The 27,770-nt window shown below is 41.7% G+C and overlaps 1 protein-coding gene across 6 annotated transcripts in view; it reads right to left on the reverse strand.

The window, feature by feature from the left end:
* LOC121276875 (lysine-specific demethylase 4C-like) overlaps positions 1–27,770 on the reverse strand; it is a 458,082-nt gene that overhangs the window by 407,954 nt on the left and 22,358 nt on the right. For 4 of the 6 annotated variants that reach the window (XM_041185473.1, XM_041185477.1, XM_041185472.1 and 1 more), the window contains exons 3-4: positions 17,168–17,343; positions 3,561–3,678 (exon numbers count right to left, since the gene is read on the reverse strand). In XM_041185473.1, the coding sequence (XP_041041407.1) occupies positions 3,561–3,678; positions 17,168–17,343 (294 nt within the window). The remainder of the gene's footprint in view (positions 1–3,560; positions 3,679–17,167; positions 17,344–27,770) is intronic. The other 2 variants (XM_041185475.1, XM_041185474.1) reach the window with 1 other exon arrangement.

The raw sequence follows: 27,770 nt of genomic DNA on the forward strand, positions 1-27,770 counted from the left end.
GTAGACACAGAGAACTGGGATACAGTTGCTGATGGCTATCACCTCTGGAGGATGACTGTTTGGAAGAATGTTGGAAGAGGTGAGCAGAAACGAAAAGCTAAGCTGGCCGAGAACAGGGCCCAGAGAAAACAGCACCTGTCTTCCTCTGAAGCAAATGCGGCAGAGACCGCCATGCCAGAGTGGGGCTCCTGAGACACACTGGGTGATGCTTAACAGAGATGACCACCAAGGGTATCTTATAGGACAGAATGCTGCCACCCGTTATGCTAACAGTTTGAATAAAACTCAAACAGAACATTTCACTTTTCACAGGTTCAACTGTTCACTACAAAAGACAAAGGTACACAGAACCAAGTCACAAACTAGATTATAATATTAGCTGTAATGAAGCTGATGTTATGCTACATGTTATGAGCAGTATCATTAATCATAAATTATTTTTGAAGCTGTAAGTATTAACATTTTAAAATCAATAGTACAACATGTTATTTCTTTCTTTCATTTTCCCTCAGGAAAGGGGACAAGTGAAATAGAAAATCATATTGGGTATTTCTCAAGTGTATCTAGGATAGTTCCCTGCTGCAACATGGCCAATAAGAGGGTTTGGAATATTAGATTTAGTAATGTGTAATGAGCTGAATTTACTTAACAGCCTATTGGTACATGAACAATGATCATATTATGATCGCCTTTAGATAAGAGTTCAGCGTAGTGTTTGAAAGAGAGAAAAGCAAACAACTAAGATTCTGGATTAGGTTAGGTTGACTTCAGTGGGATGAGAAACTATTCACAGTAAACTAAGCAAATCTGCAATGGGTAGAACGACAGAAAACCAGTGGAGGTAGTCAAAAAGGAATTTGCAATACTTAAACAGTTTAGTCCCTATAGGGGGAAGAGCTCTACATGCCAAAAAGAAAGCCATGGGCAACTAAAAAGGTAAATGACAACATAAAACTAAAGAAAAAGCACACAAAATGCAAAAAAAAGCACAGATCCTGCCGATTGTGAAAGATACATAAAGCAGCAAAGGGTAACAAAGCAGACAACAAGAGCAACAAAGAGTGTGTGAAATAAAGCTTGCAGGGGATAGCAAAATCAAATAACAATTCTACAACTACATTAGGAAACATGGGTGGTCAGGAGTGATGTAGCCCCTCAAAAACTGTTAACAATGATGTTGCCAATGGAAAAGGCAGATATGCTGAATACGGTAAATATCAACAAAGCAATCAGAAGCAGAGGTCAGCATGCTAGACACTTCAAGGAAACTAATAATGAATCAGGGTCAGGGACTCACTCAAACTAATGTAAACAATATAATAGTACTGAATAAATTAGTGGCACCAAAAAAAGCGAGAATTCCTCAAGACCAGATAGTTTCCCACTGCACATTTTAATAAGTAGTGCGAACGTCACAGGTGCCCAACTACAATCTTACAAAATTCTCTCAATTCTGGATGTGTTCCTTTAGATTTGAGAATTGGACATGATGCTCCACTGTTTAAGGAAGGTGAAAATCATAGACCAATTAGCCTAACATCCGTTGTCGGGAAATTAGTATAGTCTGTGTATGATTAAGGGTAAGATGACTGAACATCTTTAAAGTTTTCAGCTGATCAGAAACAGCCAGCATAAATTTCTAAGGAGTTGGCTATGTGTGATAATGGACATCCAGGAGCATTTGATGAAGTTCCTCATAATAGGCCAGGAACGAGAGGCAGGGAGGAAGAGATGGTGGTGTAGTGGTAATGTCACTGGACTAGTAAGCCAAAGGCCTAGGCTATTGCTCTGGGACACGTGTTCAAATCCCTCTGTGGCAGCTGGTGGAATTTTAAGTTCAACTAATAAGATCGGGACTTGAAAGTCTCAGTAATGGCGACTAATTGTTGTAAAGCCCATCTGGTTCACTAATGACCTTTAGGGAAGGAAATCTGCCATCCTTATCTGGTCTGGCCTACATGAGAGTCCAGATCCACAGCAATATGGTGCCCTCTGAAATGGGCCAGCAAACCGCTCAGTTCAAGGGCAATTAGGGGCGGGCAACAAACACTGGCCTTGTCAGCGATGCCCACAACCCATGAAAAGATTTTTTTTTTAAATTGAAGGCAAATTATTGACCTAGTTAAGAAATTGGCTGAGCAGCAGATGGAGTGTAGGGATAATGGGCAGGCACTCTAATTGGCAGAATGTGACTAGTATCGCTCCACAAGGATCTGTATTGAGGCCACAATTATTCAATGTATTCATTAAAAGTTTAGATAATAGGATAGAAAGCCACAAATCCAAATTTGCTGATGACACAAGGCAACCTCGTAAGCAGCACAGATGGAAGCATAATATTACAGAGAGATACTGATAGATTAAATAAATGATCAAAATTGTGGCAAACAGAATTGAATGCAGGCAAATGTGAGGTCATCCACCCTGAACCTAAAAAAGATTGAAGAATGAGAGGGGACTTTCTCAATGACGAAAAGCATCAAGTGATCATAATTCATGCACACTTCCCAGTGAATGCTGAATAATGATGAAGAACACTAACCTACTTTTCACTCGTTGAAGTTGCTGAGTTAAGTTGGGAGGGAGCGGGGAGGAAAACAATGCCTTTTAGTCAAAACTAACTAATTCAGTACAGCAATGATCCAACCTGAAACCTTTTGCTCTGTATTTGCTCTTATTGACACACACAATGCATTTACCCATGAGTCAAGCTCAGCTGGTCTTGCTTTCAATTTTAGTTAAAATGTACAAAGTAAAATAAGACTTGAAAGCAAATATCAATTTATGATAGGAAACTGATTGTAAAGCACTACAAAAACTAAGAATTTCCAGTGTTATACAAATGATTATTTTATTCAACCTTTGTTGGCTTAGCACAAACAAAATAAAATTTGTAATTTGCTGAATGTAGAGCTGATACTGCTTCAAACAAGTAAGTCTATTAAATTTATCTGCAACTAATACACATTGTCTCCATTGGAGAGTAATCAGTTTGACATCATAAATTTACTGCAAAATAGGCATTCAAGTTTAATTTGCCATTAGCATAGTGCCTGCTTCCTATTCATACAATACAATCATATATTACATTTATGCTTCACTGCTTACTTTATCTACTCTGAGGTTATCTGCTTTCCCTTTGCTATGTGCCATTAAACATGCACCACGCTCAAGTAATGGGAAAATATAGGACAACTCCCAAACTACGGTAAAGTGCGAACCTCCACTTGGGGGTAGAGGAAATGAAGTCAGAAATCCTGAAACTCCTCAAACACTGGAATTTATTTCCCCTGGGAGTTGCTATTCAACAACAAACAAGCATTTCATTCAAGGTTTATGATCCACAACCTACAAATCGAAGGCAATAAGAAGCTTGCTTATGTAGGAATGCACTTTTTGGCCAAAACGAATTTGGAGTATTCAATTTGCAGGATACATATTGCCAAATTTGTTGTGTTACAGTTAGTGTTGGATTTCTTTCAGCACAGACTTGGCAGCTGCAAGACGGGCAAGTGCCGTTAATGCTAGACTAATTAATTTCTAACACACAAAGCACTTACCTCATCATACAGACTGCCACTGACATCTGCTCCATAGATTGGTGCCACAAAGGTCAAATTTTTCCAGTATTTACGTTCAAGATCTTCATAATCTAGGTGTCGAGGAGTGCAGTATCTGCTTTAACATAAAAGGAAATGAATGCAATTTTAAATTAAAACAAAAAAAAGCATCTTAAAGCTATAAGAATATAGAATTATTGTATTTCAATATTTGCAGAGCAGTGCCTGAACATGAACATCAATGGAGGCAGCGCACTCAAAAAACTGACCGAGAAATCTTTCTGGGAGCTGTTTTGGAACAATATTGAAAGTTCAGCCTCATTTTGTTATCCTCCTCTTCCCTTGGGGGAGGAGGGTGGGAGTCAGTTTGCCTTTCAGCTATTTGGCAAGGAACTAGCCTAAAAAAAAAGAGGTTAAGCAGTAATTCCTTTGGTCCCAGAATTGAAGATCTATGCAACAGTTCTATCTGGGAGATTGATCTCTGGTCAAATTCTTTTCAGCCATGTATGGATATTAGCACATTTGTCATGGCCAAGTATCAGAACCAACCAAGTTTATCTCAATTGATAAAGGCAAAAGACGACTGCTTCGGGCACTGTCATGGATTGCATCAATGGAGCAAATGTAAATCACTAGAAAACCTTTCAGATCTGGGCAGAAAAGTGGCAAATGGAATTCAATCCAGGGAAGTGCTAGGTAATGCATTTGGGGAGGATAAGCAAAGCTAGGGAATACTCTATAAATGGGAGGATATTGAGAGGGCTAGAGGAAATGAGAGACCTTGGAGTGCATGTCCACAGGTCCCTGAAAGTGGCAGGACAGGTGGATAAGGTGGTAAAGAAAGCATATGGGATGCTTGCCTTTATTGGACGAGGTATTGAATACAAATGTAATGTAATGGACGTAATGCTGAAACTGCATAAAATGCTGGTTAGGCCACAGCTGAAATTTTGTGTACAGTTCTGGTCACCACATTACAGGGAGGACATAATTGCCTTGGAGAAGCTGCGCTGAGGAGATTTACAAGAATGTTGCCAGGGCTTGAAAATTGCAGCTATGAAGATAGATTGGATAGGCTAGGGTTGATTTCCTTAGGACAGAGGGGGCTGAAGGATGACCTAATTGAGGTACACAAAATTATGAGGTGCCTGGATAGGGTAAACAGGAAAGATCTAGTTCCCCTAGCTGAGGGGTCAACTACCATGGGGCATAGATTTAAGGTGATTGGTAGAAGGACTACAGGGGACAGGAGGAAAAACTTTTCCACTCAGAGGTGGTGAGCATCTGGAATTCACTGCCTAAATTGGTGGTTGAGGGTAAAACACTCAACTCATTTAAAAGGTACCTGGATCAGCACCTGAAATGCTGTAACCGGCAAAGCTATGAACCAGGTGATGGAAAGCGGGATTAAAAATGAGTGGCTAGTTTCTTTTTTCTCTTTTTATGGCCGGCACAGACATGATGGGCTGTATGGCCTCTTTCGGTGCTCTTCTATGATTCTATCTGGTCATTCACACAATTGGACAAATGGTTGTGTAGGTCCCAGACTCTGGACACCTGTTTGCACTCTATTCTCATCCAAAGTAGAGTAGAAGACTACTTTGTCAAACTGGATATCAAGTTATCTTTGTGTCATAACCAATTCAAGCTTTAAGTTTCTATTTCCTGAAAAATGTTTCCTTCATTTAGGACCCCAGGGCTCTCTCACAGAAATGTCAGCAGATGGAAAGCAAAAAAGACAGATATCAGATGCCATGGATGTTCATCACCAGTAAGGGAACACAGAAAAATTACTTAAGTCAGGTGATGTGGATCAAATTGTAGGTGCAAGTCTAGGTCAATTAAATTAATTTAATTATGCAAAATGGCTTTGGTCGCAGTCTAACATGACAGGTGTTTAAAACTTAAGTTAAACTCAAACAAACTAGAATAAAACCTTAAGATGAAAGCAAAATACTGAGAGAATGCTGGAAATCTGAAATAAGAACATAATGCTGGAAAAACTCTGCAGGTCTGGCAGCACCTGTGGAGAGAGAAAAACAGAGGTAACGTTTCGAAGAAGAGTCTTACTGACTTGAAATGTTAACTCTGTTTCTCTCTCCACAGACGCAGACAGACCTGCTGAGTTTTTCTAGCATCTTATACTAGAATAAAGCCTTCCCGATACACTTAAAGAATGAATATTTGGGATTTAAATTTTCCACACAACTAACCAAGAAAAGCAAGTGAACAGGTTTAACATTGGGAGAGGATAGACCAGGCCCTCTAGCATCAGCAGAAAATAAGTGGGCTGAGTAGTCCAAAAATAAAGCAGGTACCCAACAATGTGAGGTCATGAAACCACCAGATCTTGGAACTGATGAAAATCCATCTTGAAAGAAGACCTTAAACTAGATCAGCACCAGCACTTCTGAAGGAAAGAGCTCTTAAAAGGATGTATTGTAAAAGACCATACAGCAGATCGCCATATCAACAAGACTATGTCCAAGTTGACTGCAGATTAATTTGAACGCCTGCATGCATTATGTTGCGGACACATAAACAATTGAGGTGTCAATCAATCGGAGCCTATTGTTAGCAAGTCACTGTCGCAAAGGTATGATACCAAGTTTTAAAAAAAGCTAGATTTTTGAGAGTCAAAAAAAAACAACAGCTTCTCTGCACGTGCTCCAACATTGCTTTTCACACCCTAGCAGTGTGAGCTCACCTGGTATCTTCCTAACTGCTCAGTACCTCAAAGCTTCATGTTTCAACGTAGGCTTACAGATTGCCTGGAAATCAAATGACCTGGCTAAAAGAGACAGTCATGCTGAGCTACAATGTTATCCATTTAAATACTTCTAATCTTCCCAACAAGCTTGAGTCAACAATGAGTATATAGCTTTTGTTATAAGTTAGTCTAAGATAGGCATTTAATTTCTAAATGGTTATGCATTTTGAAAATTCAGAAAGTACTGTATTGGTAAATGGAAGTGTTTGTACTAATTCATGAATAAATCCAAGATTTTTTAATATTCTAATGAAAATTTTCTAAAATTAATAATTTATTGCTTTAAATAAAAATGGCTTGTGCTTAAAACATTTTTCAGAAAAGGAGTCCATTAAGTCAAAATAAAATTAAATCACATGGTGATAAAGGCAATTTTCCAAATTGAAATGCGATATCACTTTGCATCTTTTTGCTCCTACAGAATGGTGTAGAAGTTCTGCCCTATATCTTCTTCTTTCTTTCTTCCACTGCATGGTAATCTAAGAACAAGAGGAGTAAGCCATCCGGCCCTTCAAGCCTATTGTCATTCAATATCATGGCTGATCTTTTACATCAACTTTTTTTAACTTCACTTTTACGGGATACTGGCATCAATGGCTAGGTTAGCATTTATTGCCAATCCTTAATTGCCCTTGAGAAGGTGGTGGTGAGCTGCCTTCTTGAATTGTTTCAATCCCTGTGGTGTATATACACCCACAGTGCTGTTAGAAAGGGAGTTCCAGGATTTTGACCCAGTGACAGTGAAGGAACAGTGATATATTTCCAAGTGAGGATGGTGAGTGGCTTGAAAGGATACTTCCAGGGGGGGTGTTCCCATGTACCGGAAGGTGTTAAACTATTTGATTGTTGTTGGAGCTGCACTCATCTCGGCAAGTGGAGAGTATTTTATGACATTCCTGACTTGTAGATGGTGGACAGGCTTTGGGGAGTCAGGAGGTGAGTTACTTGCTGCAGGGTTCCTATCCTCTGACCTGCTCTTGTAGCCACAGTACTTATATGGCTAGTCCAGTTCGGTTTCTGGTTAATGGTAAGCCCCCAGGATGTTGATAGTGGGAGATTCAATAATGGTGATGCCATTAAATATCAATGGGCGATGGTTAGATTCTCTCTTGTTGGAGATGGTCATTGCCTGGCACTTGTGTGGCACGAATGTTACTTGCCATTTGTCAGCCCAAGCCCAGGTATTGTTCAGGTCTCGCTGCATTTGGACATGGACTGCTTCAGTCACAAATGGTGCTGAACATTGTGCGAAGATTCTCATTTCTGACCTTATGATGGAAGGAAGGTCATTATTGAAGCAGCTGAAGATGATTGGGCCGAGGCCACTACCCTAAGGAACTCCTGCAGTGAGGTCCTGGAACTTAGCTGATTGACCTTCAACAACCACAACCATCTTCCTTTGTGCTAGGTATGACTCCAACCAGCGGAGAGTTCCCATCCCCCCACAATTCCCATTGATTCCAGTTTTGCTAGGGCTGCTTGAAGCCACACTCGGTCAAATGCTGCCTTGATGTCAAGAGCAGTCACTCTCACCTCACCTCAAGTTCAGCTCTTTTGTCCATGTTTCAACCAAGGCTGTAATGAGATCAGAAGCTGAGTGACCCTGGCAGAACCCAAACTGAGTGTCAATGAGCAGGTTATTGCTAAGCAAGTGCTGCTTGATAGCACTGTTGATGACCCCTTCTCTCACTTTACTGATGAGAGAGTGTGGATTGATGGGGTGGTAATTGGCTGGGTTGAATTTGTCCTGTTGTGTGTGTACATGACATAGCTGGGCAATTTTCCACATTGCTGGGTGTTTACTGTGTTCTAGCTGTACTGGAACAGCTTGGCTAGGGGCACAGCAAGTTCTGCAGCACAAGTCTTCAGTACTCTGCTTGCACACGAACAGGAGAGCGAGCGCATCCTGAGTGGGGCACAGCCAGAATGGGTATCCGGAATTTGGTGCAAAGCAGGATTTGAACTGTTAAGTCTTTGTCTTTGATTTCTCTTTAATTTCTGTAAGTTCAGTAGTCTAGTTAAAAGGTTGGTAAGGTAGCTGACTCAGCTGACTGTGCGACAGATAACTGTCAATCACCTGAAGCCTTATTAGGGCCTGAATAGGGGTTAATTACTATTTGAAGCTTAACTAGTGGTGAGTCAAGTCAGCACTATTTAAGAAGGGGACTATCTGGAAGCAGTATGCTTGCACACGAACAGAAGAGCAAGCACATCCAGATTGGGGCACAGCCAGAGTGGGTATTCGTAACTTGGTGCAAAGCGGGAATTCGGTCCATAGGGGATGAGGTGCTCTTTGCATTTTTTCCTTGCTATCCAACTTCTTAAACCTTCAGAGTGTGCTGCAACAGTAGAGGCTACAAGGGAAAGGAATCACTGGTAAGTAGTGGGTAAGGTATTTACTACTTTAATCGCTTATAGTTTAAGGTCTTATTGTAGTTTACAGTTTGTATACTCTGCAATAGGATCAGGAAAGAAGGGCCCTAGAGTAATTGACTTAAAAGGTTTAATTTAAAGGGATAAGTCATGGCAAGTGCACTCAAAACTGTGGTGTGCTCCTCATGCGAAGCCGGGGACATTTCCAGTTCCCGGGACCAGCATGCGTGCAGGAAGTGTACCCAGCTGCAGGGACACTGTGGAGCATCCGCGAGTCTGAAAGCATCGTGGATAGCACATTTAGAGAGGTGGTCACACCGCAGATGAAGGGACTTGAGGAAGCAGGGAATGGGTGACCACCAGGCAGTCCAAGAGAGACAGACAGGTAGTTCAGGAGTCCCCTGGGGTCCCGCTTGCAAATCAGTATTCCGTTTTGGAGGCTGGTTCCTCCAGGGAGTGTGGACAGAGCCAAGCTTCTGGCACCATAAGCAGCCTGTCTGTACAGGAGGGGAGGGAGGAAGGAAGAGCAATAGTCAGGGGAACAGATAGGTGCTACTGAGGCCGACAACGTGACTCCAGGATGACATGTTGCCTCCCTGGTGCCAGGGTCCGGGATGTCACTGAACGGCTGCAGGGCATCCTGAAGGGAGAGCGTGATAAGGCAGAGGTCATGGTACATGTTGGTACCAATAACATAGGTAGAAAGAGGGATGAGGTCTTGCGTCAAGAATTCAGGGAGTTAGGCAGTAGACTAAAAAGCAAGACCTTGCAGGTTGTAATCTCTGGATTACTCTCAGTGCCACGTGCTAGCGAGCTCAGAAATAGGAAAATAGCACAGATGAATACGTGGCTTAAGAGTTGGTGCAGGAGGGAGGGTTTTAGATTCCTGGATCACTGGGACCGTTTCTGGGGAAGGTAGGACCTGTACAAGCAGGACCATCTACATCTGAACCAGAGTAGGACTAACATCCTTGTGGGCGTGTTTGCTAGTGCTGTTGGGAGGAGTTTAAACTAATTCGGCAGGGGGAGGACACAGAATGTTAGCAGAATAGGGACACATCATAATACAGTAAAACAATCAAGTCAGAGGGAGTACAGCTGCAATAAGCTTCAAGGGAGTAAGTCAAGGCTGGATGGTCTCTACTTTAATGCCAGGAGTATTACAGGTAAAACAGATGAGTTAAGGGTGAGGATTGACATGTGGAATTGTGATATAGTAGCCATCACTGAGCTGTGGTTGAGGGAAGGGCAGGATTGGCAGCTCAATATTCCAGGGTATAGAATCTTCAGGCGAGACAGGGGAGAAGGTAAAAGAGGAGGAAGCATTGCATTATTAGCTAAGGAGTCAGTTACTGCAGTAAAGAGAGGTGATATCTTGGAGGGGGCATCAAATGAAGCTTTGGGGGTAGAATTGAGGAATAAAAAAGGGGCAACCATATTATGTGTTTATTATAGACCCCCAGATAGTCAGTGGGAAATTGAGGAGCAAATATGTGCACAATTTGTGGAGGTGTGTAAAAACAATAACAATAGGGTAATTATATTAGGTGATTTCAACTTTCCCAACGTTAATTGGGATAGACATAGTGTTAAGGGGTTGGATGGAGTGGATTTCTTGAAATATGTACAGGAGAACCTTTTAGGTCAATATGTAGAGGGTCCAACAAGGGATGGTGCAGTGCTGAACCTAATTCTGGGGAATGAAGCCGGACAGGTGGCTGAGGTGGTGGTGGGCGAGCATTTTAGTGACAGCGACCACAACATGGTACAGTTTAAGATTGTTATGGACAAAGAAATCGACAAGTTGCAAAAAAAAGTTTTGGATTGGGGGGCAGTGGATTTTAGTAAAATAAGGCAGGATCTGGCCAAGGTAGACTGGGAACAGTTACTTGTGGGGAAATCTACAAAGGAACAGTGGGGGGTGTTCAAAAAGGAAATGGGGAGGGTACAGGCTCAACATGTTTGCTCTAGGATGATAGGAAGGAGTAACAAGCCCAGAGAACCATGGATGACCAGAAATATTCAGGTTACGATGAGAAGGAAAAGAGAGACTTTTAGCAGGTACAAGGGAAGCAAATTGGCAGAAGCATCAGTGAAGTACAGACAGTGCAGGGTGAAGCTTAAGAAAGCAATTAGGAGAGCAAAGAGGGGATATGAGAAAGCTCTGGCTCGTAAAAGTAGGGAAAATCCCAAGATATTCTACAAGTATATCAATGGGAAGAGGATAACCAGGGAAAGAGTAGGGCCCATAAGGGACCAAGGGGGCAGTCTATGGGTGGAGCCAGAGGACATCGCTAGAGTGTTGAATAAATACTTCACGTTCGTCTTCATCCAAGAGAACGAGGATGAAGGTATCGAACTCGGGGAGCAAGACCGCGAGGCTCTTAAGCAAATTGATTTAGGGAGTGACAAGGTATTGGAGTTGTTGGCGGCTTAAAAGTGGACAAATCTTCAGGTCCGGATGATTTGTGTCCCAGACTGCTGAGGGAGGCAAGGGAGGAGATCGCAGGGGCTCTGACCCAAATTTTTAATTCCTATCTGGCCACGGGGGAAGTTCCAGAGGACTGGAGAACAGCTAATGTGGTCCCGCTATTTAAGAAGGGTTGTAGAGATAAGCCAGGGAACTACAGACCAGTAAGTCTCACATCAGTGGTAGGGAAACTATTGGAAAAATTTCTGAAGGAGAGTATCTATCACCACTTGGAAAGGCAAGGTTTGATCAGGGATAGTCAGCATGGCTTTGTCAGAGGGAGGTCATGCCTAACAAATTTGATTGAATTTTTTGAGGAGGTGACCAGGTGTGTAGATGAGGGTAGTGCAGTTGATGTAGTTTATAAGGATTTCAGCAAAGCCATTGACAAGGTCCCACATGGGAGACTTAAAAAGGCAAAGGCACATGGGATACAGAGTAATTTGATATGGTGGATTCAAAATTGGCTTAGTTGTAGGAGGCAGAGGGTGATGACAGAAGGATGCTTTAGTGACTGGAAGCCAGTGTCCAGTGGCGTACCACAGGGATCTGTGCTCAGTCCCCTGTTATTTGTCATTGATATAAATGACATAGATGACTACGTGGAGGGTAGGATTAGTAAGTTTGCGGATGACACAAAGATTGGCTGGGTGGTTAACAGTGAGGTTGAGTGTCTTGGGCAACAGGAAGATATAGACGGGATGGTCAAATGGGCAGTTAAGTGGCAGATGGAATTTAACCCTGAAAAGTGCGGGGTGATACACTTTGGAAGGAGTAATTTGACAAGGAAGTATTCAATGAACAGCATTGAATTAGGAAGTTCTGAGGAACAAAGGGACCTTGGTATGTGTGTCCATAGATCTCTGAAGGAAGAGGGGCATGTTAGTGTGGTGGTGAAAAAGGCATATGGGACACTCGCCTTTATCAATTGAGGCATAGATTACAAAAGTAGGGAGGTCATGTTGGAGTTGTATGGAACCTTGATGAGGCCACAGCTGGAGTAATGTGTGCAGTTCTGGTCGCCACATTATAGGAAGGATGTGATTGCACTGGAGGGGGTGCAGAGGAGATTCACCAGGATGTTGCATGGGATGAAACATTTAAGTTATGAAGAGAGGTTAGATAGATTTGGGTTGTTTTCGTTGGAGCAGAGAAGAATGAGGGGCGACCTGATCGAGGTGTACAAGATTATGACGGGCATGGACAGGGTGGATAGCAAGCAGCTGTTCCCTTTAGTTGAAGGGTCAGTTATGAGGGGGCATAAGTTCAAGGTGAGGGGCAGGAGGTTTAGGGGGGGATGTAAGGAAAAACCTTTTTACCCAAAGGGTGGTGATGGTCTGGAATGCGCTGCCTGGGAGGGTGGTGGAGGTGGGTTGCCTCACATCCTTTAAAAAGTACCTGGATGAGCACTTGGCATGTCATAACTTTCAAGGCTATGGGCAAAGCACTGGTAAATGCGATTAGGTAGGTAGGTCAGGTGTTTCTCACATGTCAGTGCAGACTCGATGGGCCAAAGGGCCTCTTATGCACTGTGATTCTGTGATACTCCACCTTTCCACATTAATGCAATATCCCTTAATTCTCTTAGCATCCAAAGTCTACCAAACTATGTCCTGAATATACTCAAGTGGATGTCCACAGCTCTCAAGGGTAAACATTTCCAAGGTTCGTTACCCTTTGTATGAAACAATTTCTCCTCATCTCAGTCCAAAATGGCCAACTCCTTTTTCTGAGACTGTGGCCCCATGTTTTGGATTCCCCAGATGGGGGGGCACATTTTCTCAAAGCAAGTCTCTTAAGAATTTCATATGTTTCAGTTAGATCACCTCTCATTCTTCTAAATTCCAAGAAATACAGGCCTGACCTACTCAATCTCTCCTCTGAGGACAATAGCCTCATCCTAGGAACTAATCCAGTGAACATTCATTGCACTCGCTCTCGGCAAGAATATCCTTCTTCAAGTAAGGAAACCAAAACTATGCACAGACCTCCAAGTGTGGCCTTACCAATGCCCTATATAACTAGAATAACTGCAGAATTCCAAGGTACAAGCAGATCTAGGTGTTCTTGTGCATGAGTCACAAAAAGTTGGTATGCAGGTACAGCATGTAATCAAGAAGGCTAATGGAATGATATCCTTTATTATGAGAGGAAGTGAACATAAAAGTAAAGATATTATGCTTCAATTATACAGAGCATTGATGAGACCACATATCGAATACTGTGTGCAGTTTTAGTCTCCTTATTTAATGAATGATGTAAATGCGTTGGAGGTGGTTCAGAGGAGGTTTACTAGATCGATACCTGGAATGAGTGTTGTCATACGAGGATAGGTTGGACAAGCTGGGCTTGTTTCCACTGGAGTTTAGAAGAGTGAGGGGTGACTTGATTGAAGTATATAAGAATGGTCTTGATAAGGTAGACATGGAAAGATGTTTCCTCATTGGGGGAGTCCAGAACCAGGAGGCATTGTTTTAAAATCATGGTTCACCCTTATAGGACAGAGATGAGGAGAATTTTTTTCTCTGAAGGTTATGCAACTTTGGAACTCTCTGCCTCAGAAGGTCAGGGGGTGGGGTGTATGTGTGCAGGGTCACAATTTTTTCAAGGCAGCGATAGGTTGATTCCCTTGCCTAACAAGAATCTAAGATTACCGAGGGTAGATAGGAATGTGGAACTCGAAACACAAACAGATCAGCCATGATCTTACTGAATAGCACAGCAGGCTCATGCGGCTGAATGGCATACTGCTGCTCCTATTCCGTATGTGCATGTTCCTTACTCTTATACTCCAATCCCTTCCTAATTGCTTGCTGTACCTGCATGTTAACTGCAGGTCTCTCCCCATTCACATAACAAACTTGTGAGCAAGTTAGAGCTCATGGAATAAAAGGGACAGCAGTAACATGTTTACAAAATTGGCTGAGTGGCAGGAAGTAATGGTGAACAGTTGCTTTTTGGACTGAAGGAAGGTTTATCGTGGGACTCCCCAGGGGGTGGTTGTTAGAACCTCTGCTTTTCTTGATATATAATAATGACTCTAGACTTTGGTGTACAGGGCACAGTTTCAAAATTTGCAGATTGAACTACAAGCAGGGCAGTGTTACATTTCAAAAGGACATAGGTTGGTGTAATGGGAGGACAAATGCCAGATGAAATTTAATGCAGAGAAGTGTGAACTAATTAATTTTCATATGAAATAAAGGTTACAACTCTAAAGTGGGTGCAGGCACAGAGACACTTGTGGTTACATATGCACAAATTATTAAAGGTGGCAGGATGGATTGAGAGAGCAATTAATAAAGCATATGGGATCCTGGAATTTATAAATCATACAAAAACAAGTGATAAACCTGTATAAAACACTGGTTCACCCTCAACAGGGGTATTGTGTCCAGTTCTGGGCACCAGAAGGCAGAAAGGCAAGGGAGTAGCATCAGGTGAACTTCACTTCCAGAGAGCTGGCACAGACACAACAGGCCCTCCTTCTGTGATGTAACCATTCAATGAGTCCAATCCTGGGCTATTTTCTGTCCATTAACCAATCCTTAATCCATTCTTATCTTTTACATCGAATCCCAAGAGTACTAATTTTGTGTAATAACCTCTTGTGTGGCACCTTTTTGAATACTTTTTGAAAATCCATTTATCACATTTGCTGGTTCCCCCTTTTCCACCTTACTAGTTACATTCCCAAAAAGCTGTTAACAGAGTTTTCTTGCATCATTATTGACTCTGCCTAATCATGTCATGATTCTCAACATGCCCCATCACCACATCCCTAATAATAGATTCTAACATTTTGCCTACTACTGATGTTAGGCTATCTGGCTCACAGTTCCATGTTTTCTCTCTCCCTCCTTGCTTAAATAGCAGGTTATGTTTGCTACCTTCCAGTCCTTGGGAAGTATCTGAAATCCAAGAAATTCTCAAAAATCAAAACCAATGTATCCACTATCTCTGCAGCTCCCTCTTTTAAAAACCTAGGATGCAGCACATCAGGTTCACAGAATTTCTTGCCACATAGTCCCATTAGAGAAATGTTATCAGAGAAATTACTAATGTTGATTTCTTTAAGTGTCTCATTCTTGCTAGACAACTGGTTTCCTATTATTTCCAGAATATTATTTGTCTTCCATCGTGAAGACAGATACAAAGTATTGTTTAATGTCTCTATCATTTTCTTATTCCCCATTATAATTTCACATGTCTGTGCCTCCAATGGGCTCACATTTGCTTTTACTAATCTCTTCTTATTTACATACCTATAGAAGTGTTTATAACCTGTTTTGTGTTATCTTACTAGTCTCTCTCATATTCACTTTATCTTTATCAATTTCTTGGTCCTCCTTTGCAGAATACTAAAACCCTCCGAACTTTCAAGCTTATTGCTCTTTTTGACAAATTTATAACCCTCTTCATTTGACCTCTCTCTTGTTAGCCATGGTTGGACCATTTTTTCAATGACATTTTTGTGCCTCATGAGGGTGAACACTGCATGAACAAGGAACAATGTAAAGGGTCTTAACACAACAATAAATCTACTTGCTTTGTCCAAGTCTTTATTGACAGCAGTAAAGGTGAAATAATAGCTTCATCCGCGAATTTACCCTGATCCTGAGGGAAACTAATTAGATTTGGCCTTGAGAAATTATCCAGCTTTGCATTACCAGATCAATAACTTCAATTTTCCATCATTCGCTTTACTTGTGAAAATATCTATATTTGAATGGAATTGGTTATCTAACAACAACTCCAGTAGTTAGAAGGTTGAAAAGAAATCTTCAGATTCCCAATGTGGAGGACCTGACCCAATTGTTGGGGTAGGACACTGATATTGGTCAGAATATTGCAACTACTTGTTATACAAGAATCTTGACATTTGAGCTATTATAGGTTTTATTCCAATGACTGCTGCATTTTCCACTTCCACCAAATAAAATGACAGTTTATCCTCACTTGCAGCTTCCCACATATAAAGAAACGTTATTTCCATGCCTTGCCCTTTACACTCTGACCTGCAAGAAAATGATTCTTGCCCTGAACCAGTCTCAGTCCCAAATAAATGCAGCAAAAAAATCACTACCAGGTTATACAATAAAAGTTGTAAACTGGCATGACTGGCAATGAACACAAGTGACCAAGTGTCCTGTGACTTCATGTTTTACCATATTCATACTCTTTAAATCACAAACCTAGTCACAAGAACAGTTCTTGCATGCCTGGCAGCACAGAGCTCTCCAGTAAAGGCTGATCTGTTCAGTTTCGCAATTGATACAATAAATCTCAACTGGGAAATATAAAGGGAAAAAATTAAATAGAAAGGGGATCTCAGCCAACTGCATTCTAATGAAAAGCCCGTATCGGCCAAAAATAAATGGAAATTAAATATCTTTACTCAATAATAATTTTTCAGCAAGCAGACTGAGTGATTAAATGTAATAATTGTTGGTAACAATACATTTCCCATATACTGTTCTGCACCAAAATAGTCAACACATAAACAATTAATCAGATCCATTTTCTTGCCAAATCGTGTGAGCTGGGTGGTGGGGTGCATTCACCAGTGGGTTTCTCCATTAAGATTACCTGCCTATGCTTAGCTTTGTCAGTTTAGCAGCTGTAACACGGTTCCTTTTTACCTCCCAACCTTGGTTATACACAAAAAGATAAAATGGTTTTGTGCTTAGTGTAAGCTTCCTACTTAAAAACCTTCAAACAGTTGTTTTAAGCTTCACAGGCTCACCTGTCAGCTGGTGCTCCATATAAGAGAAATATCAATTGTGTTGACATGAAGGTTTGCAGCAAAAATACTTGGTATTTGCAGAATAGTTGAAACTGAACTTTTTCAGGGCAGTACATTAAACATGCAAACTTTAAGCAGAGTGTAGCCTAAATGAGATAATATTTTTAAATACATCTTTCACATTTTATCTGAATTTTCTTATTAAAATGACAGCACATGAAACAATACATCCTCAACATCATACTTACTTATCACTATTGGCCAAGCATTTGAATTCCTTTACAGTCAATTGCTTTTTCTGTATGTTATATTGCGTAAACAGACCCGACTGTCCAGTGACCATTTGTTGAATCGGAGCAGGAATAACCAAGTTATCAATGTTATCATAATTTCTTCTAGGTTTCCAACCCTCTGGTGGAATCACCTGGGCAAAACAGAAATCAAAATTTTAGAAGATGCAAGTATTCCACACCTCAGGATTTTGATGTAATCAGAATTGTAATCCATTAATACTGCCAGATATTCATATTCTAAGGGCAGTTCTTTGCATTTTTGTAAACAGACAAATTCAATCTCAGTTATTTATTGTACATCAATTGAGTCCATGTACACTACTTTATCAATGGTTAGAACAGTAATTTTTCTTCCAATATTTCATGAACGTGAATGAGCCAAATTTCACTGTTATCACATGCAAATTATGCCCAGATAATGGCGACTAAAGAAAATGGGGAGATAAAGAAAATAATAACAAGGCAGTGAAAGAGGGAAGCAAGAGCAAGAGGGTTGGCGAACGCAAGGGGGAATAGGCAAGAAAGAGGAAAGAAAGGCAGGGTGGGGGGGTGGGGAGAAAGTGGGCAGGGTGGGGAGAAGGTGGGCAGGGTGGGGAGAAGGTGGGCAGGGTAGGGAAGGAGGGATGGTAGATAGAGAGGAGGGATTGAAGATAGGGAAAAGGGAGGATAGAAGGGAAGGATGGGTATATGCAGGAGGGCAAACATTGAGAGAAGAGGGACTTAACACCTCTACATATTTGTCATCTGCAGTTTACATTGTATCCAAGGAAGCAAGCCAGACTGCCTGAAGGAATATTATGTGAAAACACAAATCTACTAAGCAATACTTAAAAGTAACTACCCTTATAGAGTAGGAGCATTGTTCAACTAAAAATAAGTTTCTACTGCACATTTTATCATGGCAGTATCTCAATGTCAGTAAATTTGCAAGCAGCAGCACCACTTTATGAAACACCTTGCAAACATTGCTTTGTCAGATTTTAAATTATTACCGCAAATATATTACTGCTATTCAAGAATAGAGGGAGGAAGAAAACATGAAAATACAGGCCAGTTAACCTGATATCAGTCATCACAAAAATGCTGGAATCTATTAAAGAAGTCTTAACAATGCACTTAGAAAATCACTGCATAATCAAACATAGTGAACATGTTTTTATAAAAGGGAAATTGCATTTGTCAAATTCGAATTTTTGTGAAGTTGTATCTGATAGGGTAGATAAAGGGAACCAGTAGATGTAGTATACTTAGATTTTCAAAAGGCATTCAATAAAGTGCCAGATTAAAGGATTAACACACAACATAAGGACTCATGAAATTGATGAGAGGCTGAGAAAATTGGGACTGGACCATGGAGGGAGGATTGGTTAAAGGAAGCAGAGTAGGGTTCATGGGACATTTTCAAGTTGGCAGGTTGTAAGCAGTGGGAGTCTGAAGGATCAGGGCAGGGGCCTGAACTATTTACAATCTATATTAATGACTTAGACAAGGAGACCTAGAGAATGTATTTAAGTTTGATGATACAAAGCTAGGTGCAAATGTAAGCTTTGAATAAGTTACAAAGAGGCTGCAAAGAGGTATATACTGGCTAAGTCAGTGAGCAAAAAGTGGCAAATGGAGTATGATGTGGGAAAGCAAGAAGTTCAGTTTGGTAGTAAGAACAGAAAAGCAGAATATTTTTTACTTGGTGTTCAGAGAGACTTGGGTATATTTGTACAAGGAACGTGTACAAAAAGTTAGTGTGCAGATAAGCAAGCAAATAGAAGGCAAAAACATATTGGCCTTTACTGCAAGGGGACTATAATATAAGAATAAGTAATGCTACAATTGTATAGGGCTTTGGTGAGACCACATCTGATGTACTATGCATAGTTTTAGTCCCCATATCTAATGAAAGATACAGCGAAGATTCACTAAATTGGTTCCTGGGATGAAGGAGTTGTCCCATGATGAGAGGCTGAATAAATTGGACTGCACTCTCTGGAGTACAGAAGAATGAGAGGTGATCTCATTGAAACCTACAATATTCTGAAGAAGCCTGGTAGGATAGTCACTGAGAGGTTATTCCCCAGCTCGGAAATCCAGAACACAGGGGCACAGCCTCAGGATAAGGGTCAATCATTTAGGACTGAGATGAGGAGAAATATCTTCACTCAAACGGATGTGAATCTTTGGAATTCCCGAACCCAGCACATTGCGGATGCTCCATCATTGAACATATTTAAAGCTGAGATAGACAAATTTCCTAAGGGAATCAAGGGATATGGGAAGCAGACGGCAAAGTGGAGTTGAGGCAGTTTAGCCATGGTTGTATTGAATGGCAGAGCAGGTTTGAGTGGCCAATGGTCTACTTCTGCTTCTATTTCTTATGTTCTTGTGTATCATGATTAGATTGAGCTCACTGATTAACTCAATTACACCCTTGACAAAGAAATTTTAAAATAAATGTTCTTCAAACTACAATATGTAAACAGTTATTTTAATTATCCACGAGAAAGCAGTTCAAAAAATTCTGGTGAAGCCAATTATCAGCATTAAAACTATGATCAAGAGATAAGAGTAGGACAATGCTTTACATTCTACTACTAGGTATAGACCCACCACATGGAACAAGAGTGATTAGTAGAACCTGGCCTCTCCCCTATCCATAGAAACTAAATCCCATTTCTGCTACCATTTTATATAAATTCACAGTATTGATCAGCGATAGCAGTGCTGGGGAGAGGAGATTGCATGAATGAATAAACTGCGGTATGGCTAAGTAATAGAGAAAAACTGTAAAATAAATTTATGGCCATGTAACTGGAACATTGTATGAAATTGTTGTATGAAACATAAGTAACACTCAGTTTAACAGATCCCTCTCCAAAAAAAAACCTTCCACCGGCACTGTCAATATCGTCCCATCTCATTAGGACCCAGCTGTAATATTTGATGATACCACAAAAAGGGAAAGAAATAAAACAGTCCCCATGTTGAGCTAAAACAACAACTTTCATTTACCTTTAAGGTATTAAGGCATCCAAAGGCACTTCATAACAGCATTAGCAAACAAAGTTTGACAGCAACCCACATAGGAAATATAAGGACAGCTTGGTCAAAAAAGTAGATTTGAAAGAATCAGTTTGAGAGGAGGAGAGGGGCAGAGAGGTTTGGGGAGGCAGTTCCAGAGCTTAGAGCTTAAGTACAGCTATCACTGGTGGAGCCATTATAATGGTAGATATACAAGAGGCCGAAATTGGAGGAGCACGGATTGTCTTGAAGGATAGTACAGAAGGTTGCAGAGATAGGGAGGGGGAGACCATCAAGAGATTTGAAAACAAAGAGGAGAATTTTACAATAATGCTGTTGCTGGACCAGGAGCCAATACAGGTTAGCAAACGAATGGCTGATAGACAAACAGGGCTTGGCGCAAGTTGTGCATGACAGACGACAGTCCCTCCACTCCTTTTCAATCATTTTCATTTCATTAGCATGAAAAAAAATCTAATACAAAAATATCTCTCTATTTTTACTAATGAACTCTAGAAGAGCTAGATTAGAAATTTCTGTAACAATAGCAGAGAAACTTACAAATTATGTCTATAATTTCTCCATGGAGTTTGAAGATAATCACCAAACTCCTGCAGCAACCATGTTGAAGTACAGTTAATTGCTGATTAGCCACTGTGCCACCACAGAATATTCAAATTCTCAGGAAAACAACATCAGAACTTTTCAGACACCCTGATAGGGAACTGTCCACCAAAGCCCCAAGATCTTCCCCCAGCTCCGAGACCTCAAGTACTTTCTGTTTACAATAGTATTCTACCCACTCCAAATCTAAAAATCTTACATTTCCCTGCATTAAATTACATCTGCCATTTTCCAACCGCCAAACTTGTTGAGATCATTTTGAATTTGTGCATATCGGTAAGCATAATTCTCCACCTTGCTCAATTTCGTACTGTCATCAAATGTGGACACTTGAACATAATTCTTTCCACTAAATGATTTAATACAAATTGTTAATAATGGTAGCTCCAGCACTGAATCTTGTGGCAATCCACTGGTAATTAGCTGCCAACCTGATCGTACATTATACACATTGTTGTCTACCACCAACCATTTGCCAGTTAACTTTAGGCCATTTTCAACTATTCCATGCGCTTGGGCCTGATGTCATGTCCCATTAGGTAGGACAGTGTTAAACACCTTCCTGAAATCCAAGTAGATAACATCCACTGTCTATCCTCCATCTTCTAGGTCTGTCATCTCCACAAAAGAAATGAAACAAATTTGTCAAGCCTAGCCTCCCACTCCTAAAACCATGCTGATCATCTCGGATTAACTAATTACTCAGGATGCAACTTCATAATACTTCCTAAACAGTTTGCCAAGTAAGGCTTAAAGAGCTATAATTTAATGGTTCATCCCTTGCCTCTTTTTTCAAGATGGGACCAAAATTGCTCATTTTAAATCCTCTGGGATTTGGTCCAAAATTAGTGAAATCTGAAAAATACCCACAAGAGAACTCTCATCCATTTGGGCCAATTCCTTCAGAACTCTACGATGAAAGTTATTAGAGCCAGGAGCCTTAAATTTCAACAATCTCCTCAATGTGACCTCTCGCAATTGAAAAGTTTTCAGTCTGCATTTATCTTTGAACATACAGCTGCAATTCTGGCATCTCTCATCACATTTTTTGCGAACCCTCTTGAAATAACAGTTGAATGCCACAGCAATTTCTTTATCTTAAGGTACTATTTTCCCATTGTCATTTGTGAGGTCAACCACTCAATGTACCTTTAACCTGAACAATGCTTTACAGTACATTTTGCTTCCAGATTTGTTTTCTTTATGATTCCTCTTTTTGGTCCTCAGTTTAATGTAATTCTTCAGCCTTTCTATATCCATATTCTGTTCTTTTTGAGAACATTTAGAAATTTATGTTTTTTCCCTTCTCCCAAACGCCTTTTGCAATTTGCTACCAAGCCAAACTAGCCATACTCTTCTAATGTATATCGGCCAATGAAAGATTTCTTTTGTATCTTTAAAACTATCCCACTTTGCCTCCTTCCACATCTTTTCCCTTCACTATTTCCATGCACTCTCTCATTCTTAAAATCAGCTCGTTTAAATCACAGAATCTTTACAGAGCAGAAAGAGGCCATTTGGCCCATCGAGTCTGTAGTGGCTCTCTGAAAGAGCATTCTACTTCATCCCACTCCGCTGCCTTATTCTCATAACCTTGCACGTTCTTTCTTTTCAGATAGCAATCCAATTCTCTTTTGAATACCTCGATCGAACCTGCCTCCACCACCCTCTCAGGAAGTTTGTTCCAGACTCCAGCCTTCCTCTGGATGAAAAAAAATTTTCCTCACATCCCTACTACTCCAATTGCCAATTATTTTAAATTTGTGCCCTCTAGTTCTTGACGGTCTCTTGAGCGGGAACAGTTTCTCACTACTTACCCTGTCCATATCCCTCAGGATCTTGAATACCTCTATCAAGTCTCCTCTCAGCCTTCTTTTCTCCAAGGAAAACAGTCCCAACCTCTCCCACCTATCTTCACAGCTACAGTTCTTTAATCCTGAAATCATTCTTGTGAATCTCCTCTGTGCTGTCTCCAATGCCTTCACATCCTTCCTCAAGTATGACACCCAAAATGGATGCAGTATTCCAGATGAGGCCTAACTAGTGTCTTGTACAAATTCAACATGACCTCCTTACTCTTGTACTCAATGCCCCAATTAATAAAGCTTAAGATACTATAAGCTTTGTCAATTACTCTCTAAACATGCCCTGCCATCTTCAATGGCTTATGTACATATTCACAGAGGTCCCTTTGTTCCTGCACCTCCTTTAGAGTTTCTCCCTTTATTTTAAGCTGTCTCTTCATATTCTTCCTGTCAAAATGAATCACCTCACACTTCTTTGCATTGAACCTCATCTGTCACTTGTCTGCCCAATCCTTTCTTGTTATTCATTTATGGGATGTGGGCATTGCTGGCTAGGCCAGCATTTATCGCTCATCCCTAATTGAGAAGGTGGTGGTGGGCTGCCTTCTTGCAGTCTCTGATGTAGGTACACCCACAGTGCTGCTAGGGAAAGAGTTCGAGGATTTTGATCCAATGACAGTGAAGGAACGGCGATATATTTCCAAGTCAAGATAGTGAAACATGGAGGGGAACTTCCAGGTGGTGGCATTCCCATGTTTCCACTGCCCTTGTCCGCTGACATGGCCATGTTTTTTTGAAGTTCAAGATTATCCTCATCACAGTTGACATCATTTCCAATCTTCATATCATCTGCAAATTTTGAAATCATGCCCTGAACACCACAGTGTAGGTCATTAACATATATCAGGAACAGCAAGGATCCCAACGCTGAGCCCTGGGGAACTCCACTACAAACCTTCCTCCAATCAGAAATACAACCTTTCATCACTACTCTCTGTTTCCTGTCACTCAGCCAATTTCTTATCAAAGTGCCTGCTTTCCCTTTTATTCCATGAGCTGGAATTTTGCTCAAATCTGTTGTATGACACTGTATCAAATGCATTTTGAAAATCCATATACACCGCATCAACAGAGTTGCCCTTATCAACATTCTCTGTTACCTCCTCAGAAAACTTCAATAAGTTAGTTAAACATGAGTTTCTTTTAATGAATCCATGCTGGGTTTCCTTAATTATCCTGCACTTGCCTAAGTGACTATTGATTTTGTCCTGAACTATAGTTTCCAGGAATTTCCCTACCATTGAAGTCAAACTGACTGGACTGTAGTTGCCAGCTTTATCCTTGCACCCCTTTTGAACAAGAATCTAACATTCACAATTCTCCAGTCCTCTGGCACTACCCCGGTGTCTAAGGAAGGCTGGAAGATCATCACTAGTGCCTCCGCTATTTCCACTCTCACTTCTCACAGTATCCTTGGATGCATCTCATCCTGTTCTGGTATCTTATCTATTTCAAGTAGAGGTAGCCTTTCTAACACCTCCTCCTTCTCAATTGTAAATTCTTCTAGTGTACCAGTTACCTCCTCTCTCACCTCAGCCTGTGTAGCATATTCTTTCTTTGTCAAGACAGATACAGAGTACTCATTTAATACCTCCACTATTTCTTATGCCTCCACGTACAAGTCCTCTTTTTTATCCCTAATTGCCCCTACTCTCTTTTACCAACCTTTTATTATTTATATGCTTAAAGGAGACCTTGGGATTCCCTTTCATGTTAGCTGCCAGTCTCCTTTCATGCTCTCTCCTTGTTTCTATTAGTTTTTTCACTTCCCCTCTGGACCTTCTGTATTCAGCCTGATTCTCCGTTGTATTTTCTACCTGGCATCTGTTGTACGTGCATTCCTTCCTTTACATCTTCACCTCTACCTTTCTTGTCATCCAGGGTCCTCTGGATTTATTTGTCCTACCTTTTCCCTTCAAGGGAATATACCTCGACATTGCCCGCAATACTGTTTCTTTGAAGGTAGCCCATTATTCAGCCACCGTCTTTTCTGTCAACATTTGATTCCAACTCACTCGACTCAGATGCATTCTCACCCCATCGAAGTTGGCTTTCTCCCAGTTAATTATCCCTGTTCCAGATTGTTCCTTGTCCTTTTTCATGGCCAATCTAAACCTTATGACACAATGACCACTGTCCCCTAAGTGCTCTCCCACCGATATTTGATCCACTTGGGCCAAGTCAGTCCCCAGGACCAGGTCCAATGGTGCCTGCCCTCTCATTGGATCAGGAACATACTGCTGCAAAAAATTATCTTGAACACATTCCAGGAACTCTCACCCCTCTTGTGTCATTGCGTTATTTCTATCCCAGTCTATATTTGGATAATTGAAGTCCCCCCATTATAATTACTCTATAGCTCTTGCACCTCTCTAATTTCTTTGCAAATTTGTTTCCTTACATCCCTTCCACTGGTTGGTGGTCTATATAATACACCAATCAATGTAATTGCACCTTTTTCATTCCTTACCTCTAGCCAGAAAGATTCTGTCCTTGACCCTCTGGAACATCCTCTCTCTCCAGAATTGTAATGCCATCTTTAATCAATACTGCCACTCCCCCACCTTTTCTTCCTTTCCTGTCTCTCCTAAACACCTTGTACCCAGGAACATTTAATGCCCGGCCCTGCCCTTCTTTCAGCCAGGTCTCTGTTATAGCAATATCATAATTCCATTTGTCAACCTGTGCCGACAGTTCACCAATCTTATTAACCACACTCCTTGTATTCACATACATGCAACTTAACCCCGATTTAGGTTTTCTTCACTTTCCCTCTTACTCTGACCCTAGCTAATGACTTACTATTGCCTACTCGAATTCTATCAAACTCTCCAAGTATTCTATTTGCCTTGATACTACTCTCTGATACACCATCCCTATCAGTTAATATTTTGCCACTTCCCACTGCTGGTTTTTCCTGCTCTCCACTCTGAATTTCAGTTTCCTATCCCACTGCCAATCTAGTTTAAACCCTCCCCAACAGCACTAGTAAACCTACCCATGAGGACATTAGTCCCAGTCCTGTTAAGGTTTAATCCTTTCTTCTTTTATAGATTCATCTGCCCCTAAAATCTGCTTTCAGAACCTCATCTCTTCTCCTACCTACATCATTGGTCCCATTGTGGACCACGACCTCTGGCTGCTCACCCTCCTCTAAAAGATGTCCTGCAGCCGTTCTATGACATCCTTGACCCTGGCACCAGGAAGGCAACATACTATCCTGCAGCCAAATCTACGGCTGCAGAAATGCCTGTCTGCTCTCCTAACTACGGGATTCTTTACCACCATAGCACTTCCACTCTTCTTCCTCCCCTTCCTGTGCAGCTGAGCCACCCGAGATTTTATCAATAAAATCCCGGCTCACCCTCTCCTCTGCTTTATGGGCGCTCTCTCTCTCGAAACTCCCACTGTTTTATACGCTCTCCCACTGAACTCCCACTGCTTTAAGGGCTTTCTATCTCTTCCTCTAAACTCCCGCTGCTTTATGAGCTCTCTCTCTGAACTCCCACTGCTATGTGGGCTCCCTCTCTCTGAACTTCCACTGCCTTAATGGCTCTCTCTCTCTCTGAACTCCTGCTGCTTTATGGGCTGTGTTAATTAGTTAATAATTTTAGTTAATTAATTTATAATTACTAAACCCTACATATCCCAACAGGTCTTGGTACTGCCAGCTAAATTTACCAGTCCTAGTAGAAACTTACAATCACTAATAATCGCAGGTAAAGGTCTTTAAAAAAATTATGTGACAGACATGTGGGTGTTGAAATAGCAAGCAACAGGGAGGTCTGGGTCGTGCTTGCGGTCTCTCCAATGTAGGGTAGACCCATTGGGAGCAGCAAATGCAGTAGACCAAATTGAGGGAAGTGCAAGTGAAGTGCTGCTTCACTTGAAAGGAGGGTTTGAGCCCGTGGACGGCCGGGGGGGCGGGGGGGGGTGGCAGTAAAGGGGCGGGTGTTGCTCCTTCTGCAATTGCATGGGAAGATGCCATGGGAGGGGGTTGAGGTGTTGGGGGTGATGGAGGAACGGACCAGGGTGTCCCGGAGGGAGCAGTCCCTATGGAATGCCGATTGGGGGGAGGGGGGGTGGTGAAGGGAAGATGTGTTTGGTGGTGGCGGCATCATGCTGGAGTTGGCGGAAATGGCGGAGGATGATCCTTTGAATGCAGAGGCTGGTGGGGTGAAAAGTGAGGACAAAGGGGATCCGATCATGGTTCTAGGAGAGCGAGGAAGGTGTGAGGGCAGAGGAGCAGGAAACAGGTTAGACACAGCTGAGGGCCCTGTCAACCACCTTGGGTGGGAAACCTCGATTAAGGAAGAAGGAAGACATGTCAGAAGCACTGTTTTGGAAAGTGGCATCATCGGAACTGAGGTAAAGGAACTGAGAAAATGGCATGGAGTCCTTACAGGAAGCAGGGTGTGAAGAGTTGTAGTCGAGGTAGCTGTGGAAGTCGGTGAGCTTGTAATGAATACTGGTGGACATTCTATCACCAGAAATAGAGACAGAGAGGTCAAGGAAGGGAAGTGTCAGTGATGGATCACGCATCTGTTTCGATGATGCCACTTTCCAAAACAGTGCTTCTGACATGTCTTCTTTCTTCTTTAACTGAGGTTTCACACCCACAGTGGTTGACAGGGCCCTCAACCATGTCCGACCCATTTCCCACGCCTCTACCCTCACACCTTCTTCTCCCTCCCAGAATCATGATAGGGTCCCCCTTGTCCTCACTTTTCACCCCACCAGCCTCCACATTCAAAGGATCCGCCAACTCCAGCATGATGCCACCACCAAACACATCTTCCCTTCACCCCTCCTTGTCGGCATTCCGTAGGGACTATTCCCTCCGGGGCACCCTGATCCACTCCTCCATCACCCCCAACACCTCAACTCCCTCCCACAGCACCTTCTCATGCAATCGCAGAAGGTGCAACACCTGCCCCTTTACTTCCCCCTCCTCAACGTCCAAGGGCCCAAACACTCCTTTCAAGTGCACTTCCCTTAATCTGGTCATTTGCATTCGCTGCTCCCAATATGGTCTCCTCTACATTGGAGAACAAACG

This window comes from Carcharodon carcharias, chromosome 4, assembly GCF_017639515.1.
Source record: "Carcharodon carcharias isolate sCarCar2 chromosome 4, sCarCar2.pri, whole genome shotgun sequence".
NCBI lineage: Eukaryota > Metazoa > Chordata > Chondrichthyes > Lamniformes > Lamnidae > Carcharodon > Carcharodon carcharias.